This window comes from Quercus suber, unplaced genomic scaffold (assembly GCF_002906115.3).
Source record: "Quercus suber isolate HL8 unplaced genomic scaffold, Cork oak 2.0 scaffold_283, whole genome shotgun sequence".
NCBI classification, from domain to species: domain Eukaryota; kingdom Viridiplantae; phylum Streptophyta; class Magnoliopsida; order Fagales; family Fagaceae; genus Quercus; species Quercus suber.
Window position 1 is genome coordinate 253,221 of NW_027069739.1, and position 22,230 is coordinate 275,450.

The following is a 22,230-nucleotide window of genomic DNA, read 5'->3' on the forward strand; positions in this document are numbered from 1 at the left end:
TGTGTTTGCATCTCTCTTCCCTACTCTTTTATATTCCATTACACTGCTGTGTTGTTTAGTTTATGGATTAGAGTAGCTATATTGTTCATCCGCTCGCTTTTACACTATTCCGCACTTTATATTAAAGTTGTGTAAAATCTATCGAGCCGTAATTTTAATCGGGGTTCTAAACAGCTCTTGTGTTTTTCAACACGTTTTCGAGCTTTCAAATGTCAAGATTATATTTTCCTTAGAGTTTATTTTCAATTTTTAGAGTTTTCTTTGGTGTAATGGCTTATTAGAAATCTGTTAATATAAATGGTGAAATCTAACCTTCTATTGGTATGTTAAAATACTCTAATGATTTTAATGCTTAATTTTTTGTGTATTGATTGATTTACCCATCTAATATTTTTATTTTTATTTTTTATAATTCTTTGATTTAAGATAAACTTTGGGCATGTTATATGTTTGGATTTCCTGGAAATTAAATCTCTAGTTTTGTTTTGCCTAAAGTCTATTAAATTTTAGAACTACTTTTAGAAAATTAATTATTATATTCTTACTGCTAAATCATTCGACTAAAACCATCCTTCCTTAGAACAATCAATAGATGTTTTAAGTCAATGTTGTTTACCCCAATTTTTTTTTGTTTTTTTTTTAACTATCCAAATTGTAATTTCTGTTTATCTTTTGGATTGCTAATCAACTTCCTTTACCTATGGATTTGACCTTAGGCTCATCAAGTTATTATTTTGCAACAATCTTGCATTTGGGAGCATTATTAGAGTCACACTTGGTTTTTGTATGTGAACAAGTCTATAATTGTGCACAGGTTTGCTCGGGTTCTGACCCAACCCCAACACAACCCAACTAGAACTCGAAAGCCCTCTCAACCGAACCTACACATTCTGGTCGGGTCTTGGGCATGTAATTTGAGTATTAGGTTGGGTCAACTTTTTTTCTTTTTTCTTTTTTATGTAATTCATTATGTTTTCTTTCATTCTTGAATGTAGCTGACATAGCATGTCTCTTTTCTAAGACATTTGTTTTGGAATGTTGAATCTTAAAAACCAATATGAAAAATATTGGATTTTGATGAGTTGTTCAAAGAATGATACTATTTAATTTGCATCAGGCAAATTTATTATCTCAAAATTTTTTTCCCTGCAAACAGCAACGAAATTTCAAATTTAAAGACCCTTAATAGGAATCATGCTTATTATATAATTTTTTTAAACTTCCTAATCTAGCATTAATCTTTTTTAAAACAATTTATATTATCACCTATTCATTTTGCCTAAGAGTCAAAGTTATCCAAAAAAACAATTAATTTTTTTTTAAAGGAAATAAACATATAGAATTTCGGCAGGCTCATAATTATGCCTTAATTTTCATTTTATGAAATAATTCTTATTTTGGAGTGGGAGCATATAATTGATGGGGTCATCAAAATTCAAGAAATTAATTTTTCATTATACATTACATAATGGATACTGATTTTAGGATGGGCGGTCTGCGGGTAAATTTATAAATTCATGTTATGTTTCCAAATAGAATTGGGTTAGTCAATGTTGGGATTTTAAATTTGAATCCTAAAAATCGATTTGGAAAATGCAGATGCTTCAATTTGATGACTAAAGATAAGATGTTTCCATTGGAATTAAGCTCTTAAATTCAAATTTGAGTTGACATTTCTACTGGGAAAGTTTTTAAATAAGTGATTGAATCTTTTCTCAAATAAGTTGGGTTATTAATACTAAGAGATTTCCTTTTAAGGTTTAATTAAAATTTTAATGGGAAATAAAACATGGAAAGTATAAAATATGTTTTGGGTCTTAAATGTCGAGAATTGGTCAAGGTTTTAGATTGGAATAAAAGCCAACAAAACACATAGTTGTAAATCACAACTTTACAACATTTAAATAGTTCAAAAAATCCTATTACAAGTAGAATTTTCGTATAGAAAAAATCTGTAGTTTTCAAGATCTACTTAACCGACTTTTATAGCCCCTTAAACATCGAAATTTTGACTTTTCATAAACTACAAAGTTGTAAGCCTTTAAGATATCTTTTCAGACCAACGTAAATAATCTCAATCTGAATCAAGATTTCGACTCAAATATCAAATTGAGATATTAAAATTGGCTTGGAAAGATAACTTAAAGGGCTAAAACTTTGAAATTTATGAAAAGGCCAAATTATAATGGATTAATATACCAAAAAATGTCAGATAAGTGGAACTTGAAAATCAGAGAGTTTTTTCCAAAGATGAATTTGACTTGTAATAGGATTTCTTAACCTATGTAAAGGTTCTTTACATCAAAATTTAAGGGGGGAGCCTTAAAACAAAATTAGGTTTCTCTTTGAGATTCTTTCCAATTTTTAGAGCTTTCTTTGACGTAATGGCTTTCTAAAAGCCTTGCTAGCAAAGAATGAAACACAACCTTCTATTGATATGTTCTTAAAAATACTTTGATGACTTTAATGCTAGGTTTTTCATCATTTTTTTTATTGATTTATTTATCTAGAAAATTGTTTTATTTTTCATAATTCTTTGATTTAATATAGAACCTATGTACGTTAAACACTTAGGATTCCATAAGAATTAAAACATTAGTTTTGTCTTACGTAAAATCAATTAAATTCATAAAAATGCTTTTAGAAAATTAATTATTTTTTCTTATTGTTAAATCATCCTAATAAAATCATCATTCACAATAATTTAATAAAGTTATAAAAAAATATTGTTAGAACAATCAATAGATGTGTTGTGTGGATCCCTAAACCGTGTTTACTCCCAATTAATTAATTAATTTTTTTTTTTTTTATCAACCAAATCATAATTTCTCTTCAAAAAAATTTATAAGTTTTAATTTTTATTGTATCTTTTGGATTGCTAATCAACTCCCTTTCTTTGTGGATTCGACTTTGAACTCACTTAGTTTTTACTAAGCAGCAATCCTAGACTAGGGAGTACCATTTAAAAAAAAAAAAAAAAAGCAACAGTTGGTTTAAATATAGAATAGAATTTAAATTTTATTATACAATATTTATTAAAATAATGATGTGCAATATTACAAGATTTTAGTCACTAACCCATACAATGCACAAGAATGATTTAATAAAATTACTAATAGTCATTTATTACGATTATGCTTATATATAGAATTAAATTCTATCATTAACCATTTATTATGATTATATTTTTATCCATTCTACCATTAAAGAAAATATAATATGTCAAAATTATCATGGAGAATTCAAAACATAGAATGAAATCAAAATTCAATTAATAATTAATAATTAATATATATATATATATAAAGAATAATTATGTGTTAATGTTGAACACCAAATTTTAAGTAAAAATCTAACGATTCATTAAATAATTATTTAAAAAATAAACAACAGAACTTCGTTTAAATTTTGGAAAATATATTTTCATCCCTTAAAATTTGTTAGACTACAATTTTGTGTTTAAAGTACTTAAAAGGTATAAATTTCATCATTCTGTCTATTTTCCATAGATTTATTCTAGGCCACTTTAGCTTCCTAACATGTGATGTAATTAACACACTTTTTATCATGTATGATATATGATTCCAAATTTGGTAAGGATGGGGTGTAAAACTCATGTTTTATACCATCCAATAAGAGATATTAGCTTTTTAACTTAAAACTCAATACATCGTACCGCATCTAATAACATCTCAATAAACTCCCGATTCAGTTGTATTTTTAAATGGGTATTAGAATTGATTGAGTGTGATTGTGCTTATTCTTTAATATGTAATAAAATCATGTGGCATGTTGGAATTGGAGGATTAAACTTGAGTTTTACACCACATACTTATAGAAATTAAATTCATGAAATATATTTAACTGTAGATGATTTAGGAGGACAAAATTGACACATTTACATGCTCCATAGTTGATGGTAGAATGGGGAGGCAATTCAAGTCCACTTTAAATATGTATACAATGTAACTGTTCAAATTGAAGAAAATTTCATGTCATCTAAATTGAAACTATTCAATTAGAAGGTCGGATCTTGCAAAGGATCTTATAACTTAATTGGCACTTCCCCTGCTTGGGGGTTTAAGAGGGGAAGGATTTGAACTACAATATTAGCAGCATATTGTAATTATCTAAAAAAAGGTTGGATCTTTATTAAAGTCGTATAAAATTTAGTCAACTTATTCAAATATAATTAATCGCAATTGCTATTTTTTTTCATAACTCATGAATTTTTTTACCATATCTCTCATTCATGCAAATGAGCATTATCCATCTGATTCTTATACTCTATTAGTCAATTTAGATTTATGAAAGACAAATGAGCATGTTAGGAAAATTTTGAATTGGGTCATAAATGGATTGACTATATAATTATCTATCCAACCCATACACAGACATATACGTGGAAAATGAACAAATTACCTCAAAAATTTCTGTGATCAAAATTCTTCCAAAACTTTCAAAATCACCAAATTACTTGTAAAGTATTCAAAATGACCAAAACAATTGCAAATCCTCACAAATGATCCAGATAACCTCTAAACCTCAAAAAACAATCCATTTTATAAATACAGGGTAATTATGCTTGATATTTTTCTTAGTTAATGTTGAAATATGAACGAATCATGGTCGTAACTTGTAAGTTTGGGGATTTGACTATGCATTGGAAAGGTGTTAATTAAGAACTTAAATGACATTTACCAAATAATGGTCAACCTATTTAAACATCTCATCTATTTTTGGCAATGCTTAAATCATCGTATGAAAATTGATTTAGACAATGTGTAAAAGATAATAAAGAAGTTTTATGATGGGATCAAAACTTGTAATCATTATGGCTTATGATAGGCCAAAAATGTATTAAACCCTTAGGTAAATTAATAATCAATTAGCCAAGTTAATTAATTAGATTCAATTACATGCAATAAGTGTGGTAGCACAAAAAAATCACCAACTAAGTTAAATGCAACGGAAAATAAATTTGACACAGGTGATTTGTTTACGAATAGGAAGAACCACCGAGGTAAAACCCCACCGGGTGAATTTAAGGTCACCACTCCAAGAATTCACTATTATCAAAACAAGCGGTTACAAGTAAAAGGAATCCCAGTACCAAATACCAACTTATAGTTGAACCCTTACCCCCATACCCAATTAGACTTGTGATGTAGTGGCAATCTTTTCTTTCAATGCACAACTCCAAGTATGTCACTAACCAGTGATGCACGAATCCTAGTACATGACTTACACACAGCAACCCTTTGATTGTTGTAGTTGATTTGTTGCAGCTTTACATAGAAACACCAATAAGATCTTCAATGTTGGTGCAAGATACTTTGCTTGGTTACAGAACCCAAAGGCGTACAAGAAATGTAGCAAGAACTCTTTCTTTTGTAAGAGAAGGTTAAGATTTCAAAAAGAAAACCTTATGAAGCTCGCTGGGGTTAGGTTTTTCTATTTCCACATCCTTTAAATAGGAGCTTAATGGGCTCTCATATTCCAAATAGGTTTACACAAACCTTGGGCTTTCTTAGTCCAATGAGAATTAAATAATCCACAAACCTTGGGTTTTTCAAGTCCTATAAGGATTATACAAACCTACAAACAAATAGCCTTTTAGAATAAAAACATTGCTGGCTATAGTCTGAATACCGTAATGAATGTTCAAATAGTGTATAAACCACTATGAACGTTTAGACCCTCAAATTACAAATTACCAATTCAAGCTTTATAACAAACAATATATGTGCAGAAAATGATTATAAGCTTATACCAGAATTGATAAACAATCTAAACCAAATAAAATCACATCCATAGCAGAAATTAAAAGGTAAAGATTAAGGGAAGAGAGATGCAAACACAAGGACAACACAACGATGTGTTATCGAAGAGGAAACCGAAGCCCCCGGCGTAAAACCTCTCCGCCGCCCTCCAAGCGGTTAATAATCCACTAGAAAATGAAGTTGGAATACATGAACAACAATAGACGCTCCAACCCTAATCTACCTAGTGCACCTAAACCTTCCAAGCTTCTTGCTCCAACGAGGTTACGCCGAACCTTTGTCTTTTTCAGGTTACCAGATTCCGCTATAACCCATAGCATCAACCAATAACCATTGGTGCCTTCCTAACTACTTCTCAAAGCACCAAATAGCCTTCTTACAAATATGGGTATGGTGAGAAACGGATTTGGGTAAGAACCTCTCAAGGATGTAACAATGGAAAGAATGAGAGTAGAGGAATTTGAAGAGTCTCTATGTAAAGATTATGGATGAATCAATCTTGTTTTTCTCTAAGATTTTTCTCTTAAAATTATCTCTAAAAGCTCTCTACATTTCGTAGGTATAAGGGGTATTTATAGTAGGGTGAGAAAGGAATGCGAAAAGTCAACTTTTTCCAAACAGGGTGGTCTGGCGACTTGGCCTCACGACTTGACTGAGTCGCGAGTTCAAGTCACGAGATAACAAAATGGCCAGGCTGGACTTTTTGTCCTGTAGTGCTCCAGCTGGCGCGACTGTTCATCTTCTCACACGCTTCACTCGTGTGCTACAGTTGGCGGCTTGCTAGTCGTGAGTTACCCGTGAGTCCCAGCCGCGAGTCTCTGCATCCTTGCACAATCTTAAGCATTTCTTCACACTCTTTCACTCACTACCCTTACATGATTCCCACCTAAATACAGGGTTACTAATTGCTAAATTACAAGCAAATTTGGCATGGAATAAAGCCAACACAATGGTTGATTAAATTCAACCTTACAATCTCCCCTTTTGGCTATTTTGTGACAAAAACCTTACAACAAACTCTAGACTTAACGCGTGAGATGGAAACAGTTGAACAAAACTCACTCACACCTAACTCTAGAATCTATAAAGCTCTTGAACCATAAGAACAAGTATCTCCTAAAACACAACAACACAATATGATCATTGTATGCAAAAAACTTGTAATACATATGGAGCAAGCACAATGCGATCAAGCAGAATGGAAACAAGTAATAAACCAAGGCTTGACCAAAAACGAACAATCACTATAAAAAGTGATCACAATGCTCATTCACAGATGGAATGAACATCCAGACATGCAAGCTAATAAGCTCAATTGCAAAGTATCATTTGCATGTCCAACACTCAACCAATGCAACAACACTAGGAAATTGCATTAAGGATATAAAATCCAACAAAGGGCACAAGAGTGATGTACTTAAAGAAAATTCATGACATTTAACAACAAGTACTAAAGCTACAAAGCATGGGTACATAAATCTTAAAAGCTTACAAAAGCAACAGGCACAAATCTAAACACATACTCAAAAACAACTTATGGATAAATTACCAATCTACCAAGAAGTTTAACCAAAGTATTAGAACCATATCCACATAGAAGTTTATAGAAGCAGCAAGTAAATAGCTATACACAGTATATGCAACAAAAATGTTAGATTATTCAAAAGTATGTGTATATGTAGCAACTTCCTCTTCTTGAGAACACAACTCCCCCTATCAGTATGCACATCATTCTTGTGTTGTTCTCCCCCTTACTGTATGCTGTCTCTCCCCTTTTTTAACACGAATAGCTAGAGGTTTTCTTTGATCTTTTGCTGAATAGCATCCAGTTGTGTCTCAATGGTTGTGAGATGCATTTGAACTTGGTTGTTGGTGGAGTAGATAAGCCATTCTAATCCGAAAATCCATTCAAACAGAGAACTCAAACTGTCCACTGGAGAAATAGAAGGTGCAGGCTGAGTACTAAATGTTGGCATCTCAAACGAACAAGGGGAAACAGTCTTAGTATGTACAGGTGTAGCTGTGTCATGGCCTGATGGAGTGGCATGGGTGAGTTCCTCACTCTTAGGTGTTTTAAAGGAGTGACTCTTGCTTGCTTGAAGAGTTGTTATGGATATAGGTCAAGAACGTGACACAATTTTTCCATTTGTTGGTGGACTGACACCTTCACTTAGCATGATCTTCATGATGAGACTACAAAAAGGAAGACTCGTTTGGGCTACTAATCTAGCTACTGCTGTCCCAATAATCTGAAAGATGTGGGCACATATGTCAATCGAAACTCCGGCAATGAGATCACATAGAAATTGTGCTCTTCCAAGATTGATGAAAGCAGTGCTAGACAATGGGTAAAGGTTGGAGAACATGATCAGTTTTAGAGTCGTTAGTTCAGGCATAAATAGTGCAGTGCCCATATATGAACCTTTGCTACTAACTTTATGATTCGATCCAAGAACTTGAAGAATTTCTTGTAACTTAGGCTGTCTGTCATCATATGGAGTGAGATCCACATTTGCTGGTCTGGTGATGCGGAGAACCTTTGCAATGTGGTATGCATTGACGGAGAATTCTTTTCCTCTTAGCAAACATTTCAACTCTACTCCGGTGTATCTAGCATTAGAGTAGAATTCCTTACCTAATTCCTCAATCGGGTCCACGAAATTCCCGAACAGATTAGCCCAATCTCTCGCTTCAAAGATCCCAGGGATAAACATTGTTCCCATGGTATCAAAATTTACTACACGTTCCACAATGGTAGGAGCATCTATGAAAATATCTGAGGAAGTCTGTGAGTCCACAGGAGCCCTGAATCTCTCATTGATTGAGTCTTGAGATGATTGAGTTGAATGACGAGTTCGCTTAGCAACAGGGTATGGAACATCAATTACAATGTCTTTTACTTTAGAGGAATGGCGTGACATCTATAGAAGAGAAGACACATAGCAGAGAACCAAAACACAAGCCCAAGACACATACATCAACTTGATTAACTTCAAGTTAGTCAAAAATTGAATAAGCATTGGTATTCAAAGACAAATTTCACTCAATCATATATTATGACCAAAGGCGGTATCAAGAAAACATTAGCAACACTGATGCATATTGAATTCAAAAGAGTAATCGATGATAAAAAATGATGATTGTACAGGTACAATTTAGAAGAAATTGATCAATGAGCATCACATAGTCACAAATAACTGTCATTGTGACACTATACCATGAGCATGATATGTGCAAAACATCACAGTCTAGAAATACAACTCAAAGCACAAACTCTAACCAGAGAAACTAAAGCATGATACCAATCATATTTATAATCCTAAAAACAAGAGAATCAAACCTAAACTCACAGACATAAATCCAGCCCATGTCTAAATCCATATATATATCTCACATCAAAACCACAACATATAGAACCAAGCAACCAAGGTTACAATTATGAAGAACTGAAAGAAAATGAGAAAAACCCATACCTTTTTCTTGAATATTTGTAGTTGCATTGATGCAAAGATGGAGGTTTATGAGAGTGACACGGTGAGTTTGAGAGAGGGCTGAAATGGAGAAGACAGTGAACAGTCACAAAAATTTGAGGGAAAAACTAAAAAATTTTAAAAACTACCTTTGAACACAAAACACGCATTTTTCACAACTGGGTCAAGCCGCGGGCAAGTCGCCAGGGCCAGTCACCAAAACGCTTAAAACAAAAATATTGAAAAAAAATTTCTAAGCGTTTTTCACGACTAGAAGGTCTACCTGCGAGAAAGTCGCGAGGCAAGCCGCAAAAAATCTCTATGTACCTCTTGCGACTAAGCCTTCCACCCGCGAACAAGATGCCACAGAAAGCCACGAGAAACATAAAAACCCAAATTTTGAAAAAAATTTCTAAGTATTTTTCACGACTAGAACATTGACCCCCCAGTGAGCCGCGAAAAATCTCTATATGGGCTCGCGACTGCGGCATGTGATTGGGCCAACCCGTGACTGAGTCGTCAAAATAGGACACCACTGTTTTTGAATTTTGAAACTTTTTGGATAAATAAAAACCTCTTAAAAAACAAACTAAAAGACTCAAAAATCTTTTTGTGTTTGATCAACAAAGATTAAGCACATGAAAACACATTTAAACAAGTACAATCATACAAATGAATATGGCATTTATTGAACATAGACATGTGTGATGTGTGTGGATATTAGAAATGAGATAGTCCTTAGTCTAATATGAAACTTCAATGATCAATTCAATCAAGGCATACACAACTAGCACTAGATAATGTGACCCATTTCAATTATAGAAATATGCATATATGACCTCCTACATGAACTTGAGTACAATATCTTTAAAGCTTTTCATTTGGCTCCTTGTTCAACATATTATTTGATCTTTTTGAATCAACACATCTCATTGTGAGATCGATGCCTGAAATTTTTGATATTTCACTTTGATAAGTTAGCCTTTGGGTTTTTAGGCATCATATAATTTATTTTTGGTCGCTTTCCCTTTTTCCTAGTCAAATACTAGTATGTGTGACAGACTTTTGCAGCTCAATATCTCTTTTCATTTGGAGATTTACATTTAGTGATCTCTTTAATTAAAAGCAATAAAATAAAATAGTGGAAATATATATAGGCACAAGTCTATGTACTTCGCAAGATCAACAAAATCATTCACTAATCATTAATGACAAGGTTGGAGATCTATTTACAACAATCACATAGATTTCAAGATTTCTCCCATAATGATATGAGTGCATAGGAAACAAGCTAAGCTCGTAGATGCACAAAGCTATTAGTACAAAGGTACAAGGCAAAACGTGTTTTGAGACAAAACTCAACAAAGTTGATCAAACTTTTTGGATTTCTACTTTTTATGTGTTTTTGGATTTTTGACATAAAAGCAAGAAAAAATTGATCAAAAACAGCAATGTAAAATACATTTTAAAAAGAAACAAGTAAACAACCAACCAATTTTCAACACAAACCAGCAAAAAGCACACAACCATGCATATTCACAAAGCATAGGAAGAATTAATGCATGGACATGTTGTAATGCTTATGCATGAGTACCCCTCTTCACCCACATGTCGTGTGCGTTTGGGGTGATATCCCTATAGGATTGGGTACAAGAGTTAGAACTTTCAAACCTTCTAGTGAAGCTTTCCAAGCAGGTGGTGAATGCACCGATCATTTTCATCACGTCCATCACACCAGGATCACCATTTCGACCTCTTAATGACTCAACAGCCTAAGTCCGCTTGTCATTTCTTGGTCCTCTTGACCTTTGACCATTTGCATTCTTCAATGCTCTAAGCTTATGACAATTTGGTTTGGTGTGTCCTTGAAGTCCACAATGATGGCAAAAATGGTTCGTTCTCAGACCTCTTTGTGATCTTGGAAGAGATTTCCCTCTAGCTTCAGGTTTGATCATTGATTGATTACGGGACTTGTTCAACACCTTTTGATCACCCATGTTCTTCCTCCTTTCATCCCTTACTATCTTAGGTGTAGAGGCAGCCACTACAGGTTCTTTGGCTTGCACAAACTTCACTTCTTTTGTGATTTTGATAGCTGACCTACTTTCTCCAGTATATCCCAACCCAGATTTGTCTGAAAATTGTTTTTGAGATGAAATGACATCATCTAGTTTCTTGGTGGAGACCCTCTCTACCTTGGCATTTGCTTGAACTACCTTAAGCTCAAGAAACTTTATCTTTGAATAGGCTTCAGTCAGCTTTCCATTCAGCGTCTCTATCTCATACTTTGCCTCCTTATGTTGCACCAGGAGACTTCTATAGTCCTCCTTTGCCTTCTTCATCTTTTTCATAGCTGCCTTGGCCACACGTGCATATTCTCTTGATTTCTCAAGGAGTAAATTGAAGTTCTCTTGAAGACCCCCTAAGCTCTCATCTTCTTTACCATTTGATTCTTTGACAATTCCCATTGATTCCTCATCACTATGCTCCCCAAGCTCTTGTACAAGCAGATTTAAGTCCTTCGAAGACTCAACATGAGCAATGGTCATAAAAACAGAGTAATTCCCTTCTCCGTCACAGCTTTCCTCAGAATCAGAATTGGATGAACCCGAGTCACTAAGAGTTGTGGCATATGCCTTGCCCTTCAATTTCAAATAGTTGGGACACTCTTTCCTGAAATGTCCGTGTCCGTTGCACTCAAAGCAAGTGATTCCTTGTGTGGATTGGGATTCCTTTCCACCTTTCCTTTTGAATTCCTTTTTCTCCTTCCCGGAATTTTGGAATTTCCCTTTACCGCCAAATTTTCCATTGTTCTTGAATTTTAAGAACTTTCGAAAGTTCTTCACCAAATATGCCACATCTTTATCAACAACATCCTCATCTGATGAGTCGTGAGCTTCGACCATTTCCTTAACTGTCTTAAGAGTAAGAGATTTGCTCTTCCTTTATGTGGGCAATGACAATTCATAGGTCTGAAGTGATCCAATCAGTTCTTGGACTTTGATATCATCAAGGTCCTTACTCTCTTCAATCACTGTCACCTTGGCACGGAAACTCTCCGGCAACGAACGAAGGATTTTCCTTACAACTTTAGAGTCCTCTGTTTTCTCCCCCAAGTTGAACTTGCCGATGACTATTTCATTCAGCTTGCTATAGAAAGAGTCAAAGGACTCGTCCTCACTCATTTTTAACTCCTCGAAACGAGTTGTCGACATCTGTAGCTTGGTATCCTTCACTTCTTTGTTCCTTCATACTTGGTCTCCAATATCTACAATGCCTCCTTGGCAATAGAAATGTGAGAGATCCTGTAGAATTCTTCTGGAGACACACCACAAAAAATAGCGCTAAGTGCTTTACTATTTGCATTAGACATCGTGAAGGTTGCCTTATCCCATAGCCTCTGGGTTAGTCCATCCAATATCTACCACATCCCAAACAGTTTCATCCATAGAACACAAAAATGCCCTCATCCTGACTTTCCAAAAGGCATAGTTGCTACCATCAAAATATGGTGGAGCATTTAAAGATTGAGACCGGTCCATCTTAATAAGGGGTCAAGGATCGCACTAAGGGGTTTAAACCACAGAGAGTGCACCCGCTCTGATACCAATTGAATGTTCAAATAGTGTATAAATCACTATGAACGTTTAGACTCCCAAATTACAAATTACCAATTCAAGCCTTATATCAAACAATATATGTGCGGAAAATGATTATAAGCTTATACCAGAATTGATAAACAATATAAACCAAATAAAATCACATCTACAGTAGAAATTAAATGAAAAAGATTAAGGGCAGAGAGATGCAAACACAAGGACAACTCAACAATGTGTTATTGAAGAGGAAACCGAAGCCCTCGGCATAAAACCTCTCCACTGCCCTCCAAGCGGTTAATAATCCACTAGAAAATGAAGTTGGGATACATGAACAGCAATAGTCCCTCCAAGCCTAATCTACCCAGTGTACCTAAGCCCTCCAAGCTTCTTGCTCCAACGAGGTTACATCGAACCTTTGTCTTTTCTAGCTTATCGGATTTCACTATAACCCATAGCATCAACCAATAACTATTGGCCCTTTCCTAACTGCTTCCTAAAGCACCAAATAGTCTTCTCACAGATGTGGGTATGGTGTGAAAAGGATTTGGGTAAGAACCTCTCAAGGATGTAACAATTGAGAGGATGAAAGTAGAGGAATTTGAAGAGTCTCTATGTAAAGATTGTGGATGAATCAATTTTGTTTTTCTCTCAAAATTCTCTATGGAAGCTCTCTACATTTCGTGGGTATAAGGGGTATTTATATAGGGGTGAGAAAGGAATGCGAAGAGTTAGTTTTTCCCAAACAGGGTGGTTTGGTGACTTGGCCTCGCGACTTGACTGAGTCGTGAGTTCAATCTACGAGATAACAGAACGGCTAGGCTGGACTTTTTGTCCTGTAGTGCTCCAGCTGGCGCGACTGTTCATCTTCTCGCATGCTTCACTCATGTGTTGCAGTTGGCGGCTTACCAATCGCGAGTCACCCACGAGTCCTAGCCACGAGTCTCTGCATCCTTGCACAATCTTGAGCATTTATTCACACTTTCTCACTCACTACCCTTACATGATTCACACCTAAATACAGGGTTACTAATTGCTAAATTACAAGCAAATTTGGCATGGAATAAAGCCAACACAATGGTTGATTAAATTCAACCTTACACGTAAGCTCGATAGATCGAGACATGTGTCAAGATTTAATGAATCTTGACAGATCACCTTACACGTAAGCTCGATAAATCGAGACATGTGTTAAGATTTAATGAATCTTGACAGATCGAGCTTTTGTCGAGGAGGTATCAAGACCTGCAAATTGTACTTTTCTTGAGCAGTTCTTGAGTAATTTTCTTGTCTTCAATTTAGTTACTTGTAATGATCATCTTGAACCTTCTTAGATTTACCTAAATACAAGTAAAGTGCATTTTGTCAAAGGATATGTCAATTACATAAAAATATATCCTTAACAATCTCCTCCTTTGGCAATCCGTGACAAAATCACAAGGGTACATTGAATGTCCTAGAATACATTCTACTTAAAAGTACAGAATAAATAATCCTAGTCTAAAAGATCTGAACCTTGGAAGTTGTTGCAAGAAGAAGGTTCAGAATTTTGACTTGGCTTTAACTTGTTTTTCCTAAAAAGCACTAAACAAAACACATCAAGTTAACATGGGAAAATAGTGACAAGGTAAATAAACAAGAAACATGTGCATAAAGAGAGAAAAGAAACAACACATGTGAGATATAGAGTGAAACACATACATCATCATCAAATAAAGAAACAACACATGATGTATGTAAATGGTTACAAAACAAAAAGATACATAGCACAAAAAATATATCAATATCAAAGTGTATCAAACTAACTCTCCCCCTAAGATAGTTACAACAAAAACTTTCTTCCTTTTAACAAGAAGTTCTCCCCCTAAGTCAATTACTCCCCTTGAGGAATAACATTCAATTCTCAAAATGCTCCCTCTTTTTGACACGATTGTCAAAGGGCATAAAAAGCCAAAAGACTTGACCGAAGATAGAGAGAAAACTAATATAGAGGGAATGAGGAGAACAAGGAACCACAGACTTACAAGAAAAAGAAAAACAAGATGCTATGGACACAAAGGAAAAAAATGCAAAACGAAGAAAAGTGAAATGCATGCAAGGGTATCTTGATCAATCGAGGAGTTGTCGAGAATCTATCGAGAAGAAGCCAACCTTGATGGATCGAGAATTTGTTGAGAATCTATCGGCTAGACAGAAAGTTTCTCGATGGATCGAGAAGCTATTAAGAAGCTATCGAGACAAATTCTAGAAAGCTCGATGAATTGAGTATGCGCTAACTTCTGTTAAGAAAGGAAGTCCAAGGGGCTCGATAGATAAGAATTTGTCAAGGATCTGTCAAGAAGCTATTGAGCTTGAAGAAAAGGAGTTTTTCAAAGAGAGGAAAAACACATAGAGATGAATGCAACAAGCAAGCTACTCAAACATAGATCCAATCAACATGTTAATCTCTCAAAAACATGTCTCAACAAAAAAAAAAAAATGCAAAGCATTCAATGATCCAAAACGCACACACACACACACACACACAACAAGTCTAACCAATTTTAAGTTTATAGAAGCAGCAAGTAAATAGCTATACACAGTATATGCAACAAAAATGTTAGATTATTCAAAAGTATGTGTATATGTAGCAACTTCCTCTTCTTGAGAACACAACTCCCCCTATCAGTATGCACATCATTCTTGTGTTGTTCTCCCCCTTACTGTATGCTGTCTCTCCCCTTTTTTAACACGAATAGCTAGAGGTTTTCTTTGATCTTTTGCTGAATAGCATCCAGTTGTGTCTCAATGGTTGTGAGATGCATTTGAACTTGGTTGTTGGTGGAGTAGATAAGCCATTCTAATCCGAAAATCCATTCAAACAGAGAACTCAAACTGTCCACTGGAGAAATAGAAGGTGCAGGCTGAGTACTAAATGTTGGCATCTCAAACGAACAAGGGGAAACAGTCTTAGTATGTACAGGTGTAGCTGTGTCATGGCCTGATGGAGTGGCATGGGTGAGTTCCTCACTCTTAGGTGTTTTAAAGGAGTGACTCTTGCTTGCTTGAAGAGTTGTTATGGATATAGGTCAAGAACGTGACACAATTTTTCCATTTGTTGGTGGACTGACACCTTCACTTAGCATGATCTTCATGATGAGACTACAAAAAGGAAGACTCGTTTGGGCTACTAATCTAGCTACTGCTGTCCCAATAATCTGAAAGATGTGGGCACATATGTCAATCGAAACTCCGGCAATGAGATCACATAGAAATTGTGCTCTTCCAAGATTGATGAAAGCAGTGCTAGACAATGGGTAAAGGTTGGAGAACATGATCAGTTTTAGAGTCGTTAGTTCAGGCATAAATAGTGCAGTGCCCATATATGAACCTTTGCTACTAACTTTATGATTCGATCCAAGAACTTGAAGAATTTCTTGTAACTTAGGCTGTCTGTCATCATATGGAGTGAGATCCACATTTGCTGGTCTGGTGATGCGGAGAACCTTTGCAATGTGGTATGCATTGACGGAGAATTCTTTTCCTCTTAGCAAACATTTCAACTCTACTCCGGTGTATCTAGCATTAGAGTAGAATTCCTTACCTAATTCCTCAATCGGGTCCACGAAATTCCCGAACAGATTAGCCCAATCTCTCGCTTCAAAGATCCCAGGGATAAACATTGTTCCCATGGTATCAAAATTTACTACACGTTCCACAATGGTAGGAGCATCTATGAAAATATCTGAGGAAGTCTGTGAGTCCACAGGAGCCCTGAATCTCTCATTGATTGAGTCTTGAGATGATTGAGTTGAATGACGAGTTCGCTTAGCAACAGGGTATGGAACATCAATTACAATGTCTTTTACTTTAGAGGAATGGCGTGACATCTATAGAAGAGAAGACACATAGCAGAGAACCAAAACACAAGCCCAAGACACATACATCAACTTGATTAACTTCAAGTTAGTCAAAAATTGAATAAGCATTGGTATTCAAAGACAAATTTCACTCAATCATATATTATGACCAAAGGCGGTATCAAGAAAACATTAGCAACACTGATGCATATTGAATTCAAAAGAGTAATCGATGATAAAAAATGATGATTGTACAGGTACAATTTAGAAGAAATTGATCAATGAGCATCACATAGTCACAAATAACTGTCATTGTGACACTATACCATGAGCATGATATGTGCAAAACATCACAGTCTAGAAATACAACTCAAAGCACAAACTCTAACCAGAGAAACTAAAGCATGATACCAATCATATTTATAATCCTAAAAACAAGAGAATCAAACCTAAACTCACAGACATAAATCCAGCCCATGTCTAAATCCATATATATATCTCACATCAAAACCACAACATATAGAACCAAGCAACCAAGGTTACAATTATGAAGAACTGAAAGAAAATGAGAAAAACCCATACCTTTTTCTTGAATATTTGTAGTTGCATTGATGCAAAGATGGAGGTTTATGAGAGTGACACGGTGAGTTTGAGAGAGGGCTGAAATGGAGAAGACAGTGAACAGTCACAAAAATTTGAGGGAAAAACTAAAAAATTTTAAAAACTACCTTTGAACACAAAACACGCATTTTTCACAACTGGGTCAAGCCACGGGCAAGTCGCCAGGGCCAGTCACCAAAACGCTTAAAACAAAAATATTGAAAAAAAATTTCTAAGCGTTTTTCACGACTAGAAGGTCTACCTGCGAGAAAGTCGCGAGGCAAGCCGCAAAAAATCTCTATGTACCTCTTGCGACTAAGCCTTCCACCCGCGAACAAGATGCCACAGAAAGCCACGAGAAACATAAAAACCCAAATTTTGAAAAAATTTTCTAAGTATTTTTCACGACTAGAACATTGACCCCCCAGTGAGCCGCGAAAAATCTCTATATGGGCTCGCGACTGCGGCATGTGATTGGGCCAACCCGTGACTGAGTCGTCAAAATAGGACACCACTGTTTTTGAATTTTGAAACTTTTTGGATAAATAAAAACCTCTTAAAAAACAAACTAAAAGACTCAAAAATCTTTTTGTGTTTGATCAACAAAGATTAAGCACATGAAAACACATTTAAACAAGTACAATCATACAAATGAATATGGCATTTATTGAACATAGACATGTGTGATGTGTGTGGATATTAGAAATGAGATAGTCCTTAGTCTAATATGAAACTTCAATGATCAATTCAATCAAGGCATACACAACTAGCACTAGATAATGTGACCCATTTCAATTATAGAAATATGCATATATGACCTCCTACATGAACTTGAGTACAATATCTTTAAAGCTTTTCATTTGGCTCCTTGTTCAACATATTATTTGATCTTTTTGAATCAACACATCTCATTGTGAGATCGATGCCTGAAATTTTTGATATTTCACTTTGATAAGTTAGCCTTTGGGTTTTTAGGCATCATATAATTTATTTTTGGTCGCTTTCCCTTTTTCCTAGTCAAATACTAGTATGTGTGACAGACTTTTGCAGCTCAATATCTCTTTTCATTTGGAGATTTACATTTAGTGACCTCTTTAATTAAAAGCAATAAAATAAAATAGTGGAAATATATATAGGCACAAGTCTATGTACTTCGCAAGATCAACAAAATCATTCACTAATCATTAATGACAAGGTTGGAGATCTATTTACAACAATCACATAGATTTCAAGATTTCTCCCATAATGATATGAGTGCATAGGAAACAAGCTAAGCTTGTAGATGCACAAAGCTATTAGTACAAAGGTACAAGGCAAAACGTGTTTTGAGACAAAACTCAACAAAGTTGATCAAACTTTTTGGATTTCTACTTTTTATGTGTTTTTGGATTTTTGACATAAAAGCAAGAAAAAATTGATCAAAAACAGCAATGTAAAATACATTTTAAAAAGAAACAAGTAAACAACCAACCAATTTTCAACACAAACCAGCAAAAAGCACACAACCATGCATATTCACAAAGCATAGGAAGAATTAATGCATGGACATGTTGTAATGCTTATGCATGAGTACCCCTCTTCACCCACATGTCGTGTGCGTTTGGGGTGATATCCCTATAGGATTGGGTACAAGAGTTAGAACTTTCAAACCTTCTAGTGAAGCTTTCCAAGCAGGTGGTGAATGCACCGATCATTTTCATCACGTCCATCACACCAGGATCACCATTTCGACCTCTTAATGACTCAACAGCCTAAGTCCGCTTGTCATTTCTTGGTCCTCTTGACCTTTGACCATTTGCATTCTTCAATGCTCTAAGCTTATGACAATTTGGTTTGGTGTGTCCTTGAAGTCCACAATGATGGCAAAAATGGTTCGTTCTCAGACCTCTTTGTGATCTTGGAAGAGATTTCCCTCTAGCTTCAGGTTTGATCATTGATTGATTACGGGACTTGTTCAACACCTTTTGATCACCCATGTTCTTCCTCCTTTCATCCCTTACTATCTTAGGTGTAGAGGCAGCCACTACAGGTTCTTTGGCTTGCACAAACTTCACTTCTTTTGTGATTTTGATAGCTGACCTACTTTCTCCAGTATATCCCAACCCAGATTTGTCTGAAAATTGTTTTTGAGATGAAATGACATCATCTAGTTTCTTGGTGGAGACCCTCTCTACCTTGGCATTTGCTTGAACTACCTTAAGCTCAAGAAACTTTATCTTTGAATAGGCTTCAGTCAGCTTTCCATTCAGCGTCTCTATCTCATACTTTGCCTCCTTATGTTGCACCAGGAGACTTCTATAGTCCTCCTTTGCCTTCTTCATCTTTTTCATAGCTGCCTTGGCCACACGTGCATATTCTCTTGATTTCTCAAGGAGTAAATTGAAGTTCTCTTGAAGACCCCCTAAGCTCTCATCTTCTTTACCATTTGATTCTTTGACAATTCCCATTGATTCCTCATCACTATGCTCCCCAAGCTCTTGTACAAGCAGATTTAAGTCCTTCGAAGACTCAACATGAGCAATGGTCATAAAAACAGAGTAATTCCCTTCTCCGTCACAGCTTTCCTCAGAATCAGAATTGGATGAACCCGAGTCACTAAGAGTTGTGGCATATGCCTTGCCCTTCAATTTCAAATAGTTGGGACACTCTTTCCTGAAATGTCCGTGTCCGTTGCACTCAAAGCAAGTGATTCCTTGTGTGGATTGGGATTCCTTTCCACCTTTCCTTTTGAATTCCTTTTTCTCCTTCCCGGAATTTTGGAATTTCCCTTTACCGCCAAATTTTCCATTGTTCTTGAATTTTAAGAACTTTCGAAAGTTCTTCACCAAATATGCCACATCTTTATCAACAACATCCTCATCTGATGAGTCGTGAGCTTCGACCATTTCCTTAACTGTCTTAAGAGTAAGAGATTTGCTCTTCCTTTATGTGGGCAATGACAATTCATAGGTCTGAAGTGATCCAATCAGTTCTTGGACTTTGATATCATCAAGGTCCTTACTCTCTTCAATCACTGTCACCTTGGCACGGAAACTCTCCGGCAACGAACGAAGGATTTTCCTTACAACTTTAGAGTCCTCTGTTTTCTCCCCCAAGTTGAACTTGCCGATGACTATTTCATTCAGCTTGCTATAGAAAGAGTCAAAGGACTCGTCCTCACTCATTTTTAACTCCTCGAAACGAGTTGTCGACATCTGTAGCTTGGTATCCTTCACTTCTTTGTTCCTTCATACTTGGTCTCCAATATCTACAATGCCTCCTTGGCAATAGAAATGTGAGAGATCCTGTAGAATTCTTCTGGAGACACACCACAAAAAATAGCGCTAAGTGCTTTACTATTTGCATTAGACATCGTGAAGGTTGCCTTATCCCATAGCCTCTGGGTTAGTCCATCCAATATCTACCACATCCCAAACAGTTTCATCCATAGAACACAAAAATGCCCTCATCCTGACTTTCCAAAAGGCATAGTTGCTACCATCAAAATATGGTGGAGCATTTAAAGATTGAGACCGGTCCATCTTAATAAGGGGTCAAGGATCGCACTAAGGGGTTTAAACCACAGAGAGTGCACCCGCTCTGATACCAATTGAATGTTCAAATAGTGTATAAATCACTATGAACGTTTAGACTCCCAAATTACAAATTACCAATTCAAGCCTTATATCAAACAATATATGTGCGGAAAATGATTATAAGCTTATACCAGAATTGATAAACAATATAAACCAAATAAAATCACATCTACAGTAGAAATTAAATGAAAAAGATTAAGGGCAGAGAGATGCAAACACAAGGACAACTCAACAATGTGTTATTGAAGAGGAAACCGAAGCCCTCGGCATAAAACCTCTCCACTGCCCTCCAAGCGGTTAATAATCCACTAGAAAATGAAGTTGGGATACATGAACAGCAATAGTCCCTCCAAGCCTAATCTACCCAGTGTACCTAAGCCCTCCAAGCTTCTTGCTCCAACGAGGTTACATCGAACCTTTGTCTTTTCTAGCTTATCGGATTTCACTATAACCCATAGCATCAACCAATAACTATTGGCCCTTTCCTAACTGCTTCCTAAAGCACCAAATAGTCTTCTCACAGATGTGGGTATGGTGTGAAAAGGATTTGGGTAAGAACCTCTCAAGGATGTAACAATTGAGAGGATGAAAGTAGAGGAATTTGAAGAGTCTCTATGTAAAGATTGTGGATGAATCAATTTTGTTTTTCTCTCAAAATTCTCTATGGAAGCTCTCTACATTTCGTGGGTATAAGGGGTATTTATATAGGGGTGAGAAAGGAATGCGAAGAGTTAGTTTTTCCCAAACAGGGTGGTTTGGTGACTTGGCCTCGCGACTTGACTGAGTCGTGAGTTCAATCTACGAGATAACAGAACGGCTAGGCTGGACTTTTTGTCCTGTAGTGCTCCAGCTGGCGCGACTGTTCATCTTCTCGCATGCTTCACTCATGTGTTGCAGTTGGCGGCTTACCAATCGCGAGTCACCCACGAGTCCTAGCCACGAGTCTCTGCATCCTTGCACAATCTTGAGCATTTATTCACACTTTCTCACTCACTACCCTTACATGATTCACACCTAAATACAGGGTTACTAATTGCTAAATTACAAGCAAATTTGGCATGGAATAAAGCCAACACAATGGTTGATTAAATTCAACCTTACACGTAAGCTCGATAGATCGAGACATGTGTCAAGATTTAATGAATCTTGACAGATCACCTTACACGTAAGCTCGATAAATCGAGACATGTGTTAAGATTTAATGAATCTTGACAGATCGAGCTTTTGTCGAGAAGGTATCAAGACCTACAAATTGTACTTTTCTTGAGCAGTTCTTGAGTAATTTTCTTGTCTTCAATTTAGTTACTTGTAATGATCATCTTGAACCTTCTTAGATTTACCTAAATACAAGTAAAGTGCATTTTGTC

The 22,230-nt window shown here is 35.8% G+C and overlaps 2 protein-coding genes across 2 annotated transcripts; both read right to left on the minus strand.

The window, feature by feature from the left end:
• Nucleotides 1-11,025: 11,025 nt before the first annotated feature.
• LOC136071068 (uncharacterized) lies at nucleotides 11,026-12,159 on the minus strand. Its single transcript, XM_065781916.1, has one exon. The coding sequence runs from the start codon at nucleotides 12,157-12,159 to the stop codon at nucleotides 11,026-11,028; it is 1,134 nt and encodes a 377-aa protein (XP_065637988.1).
• A 6,880-nt stretch (nucleotides 12,160-19,039) lies between these two features.
• Nucleotides 19,040-20,173, minus strand: LOC136071070 (uncharacterized). Its single transcript, XM_065781917.1, has one exon. The coding sequence runs from the start codon at nucleotides 20,171-20,173 to the stop codon at nucleotides 19,040-19,042; it is 1,134 nt and encodes a 377-aa protein (XP_065637989.1).
• Between the last annotated feature and the right edge of the window lie 2,057 nt (nucleotides 20,174-22,230).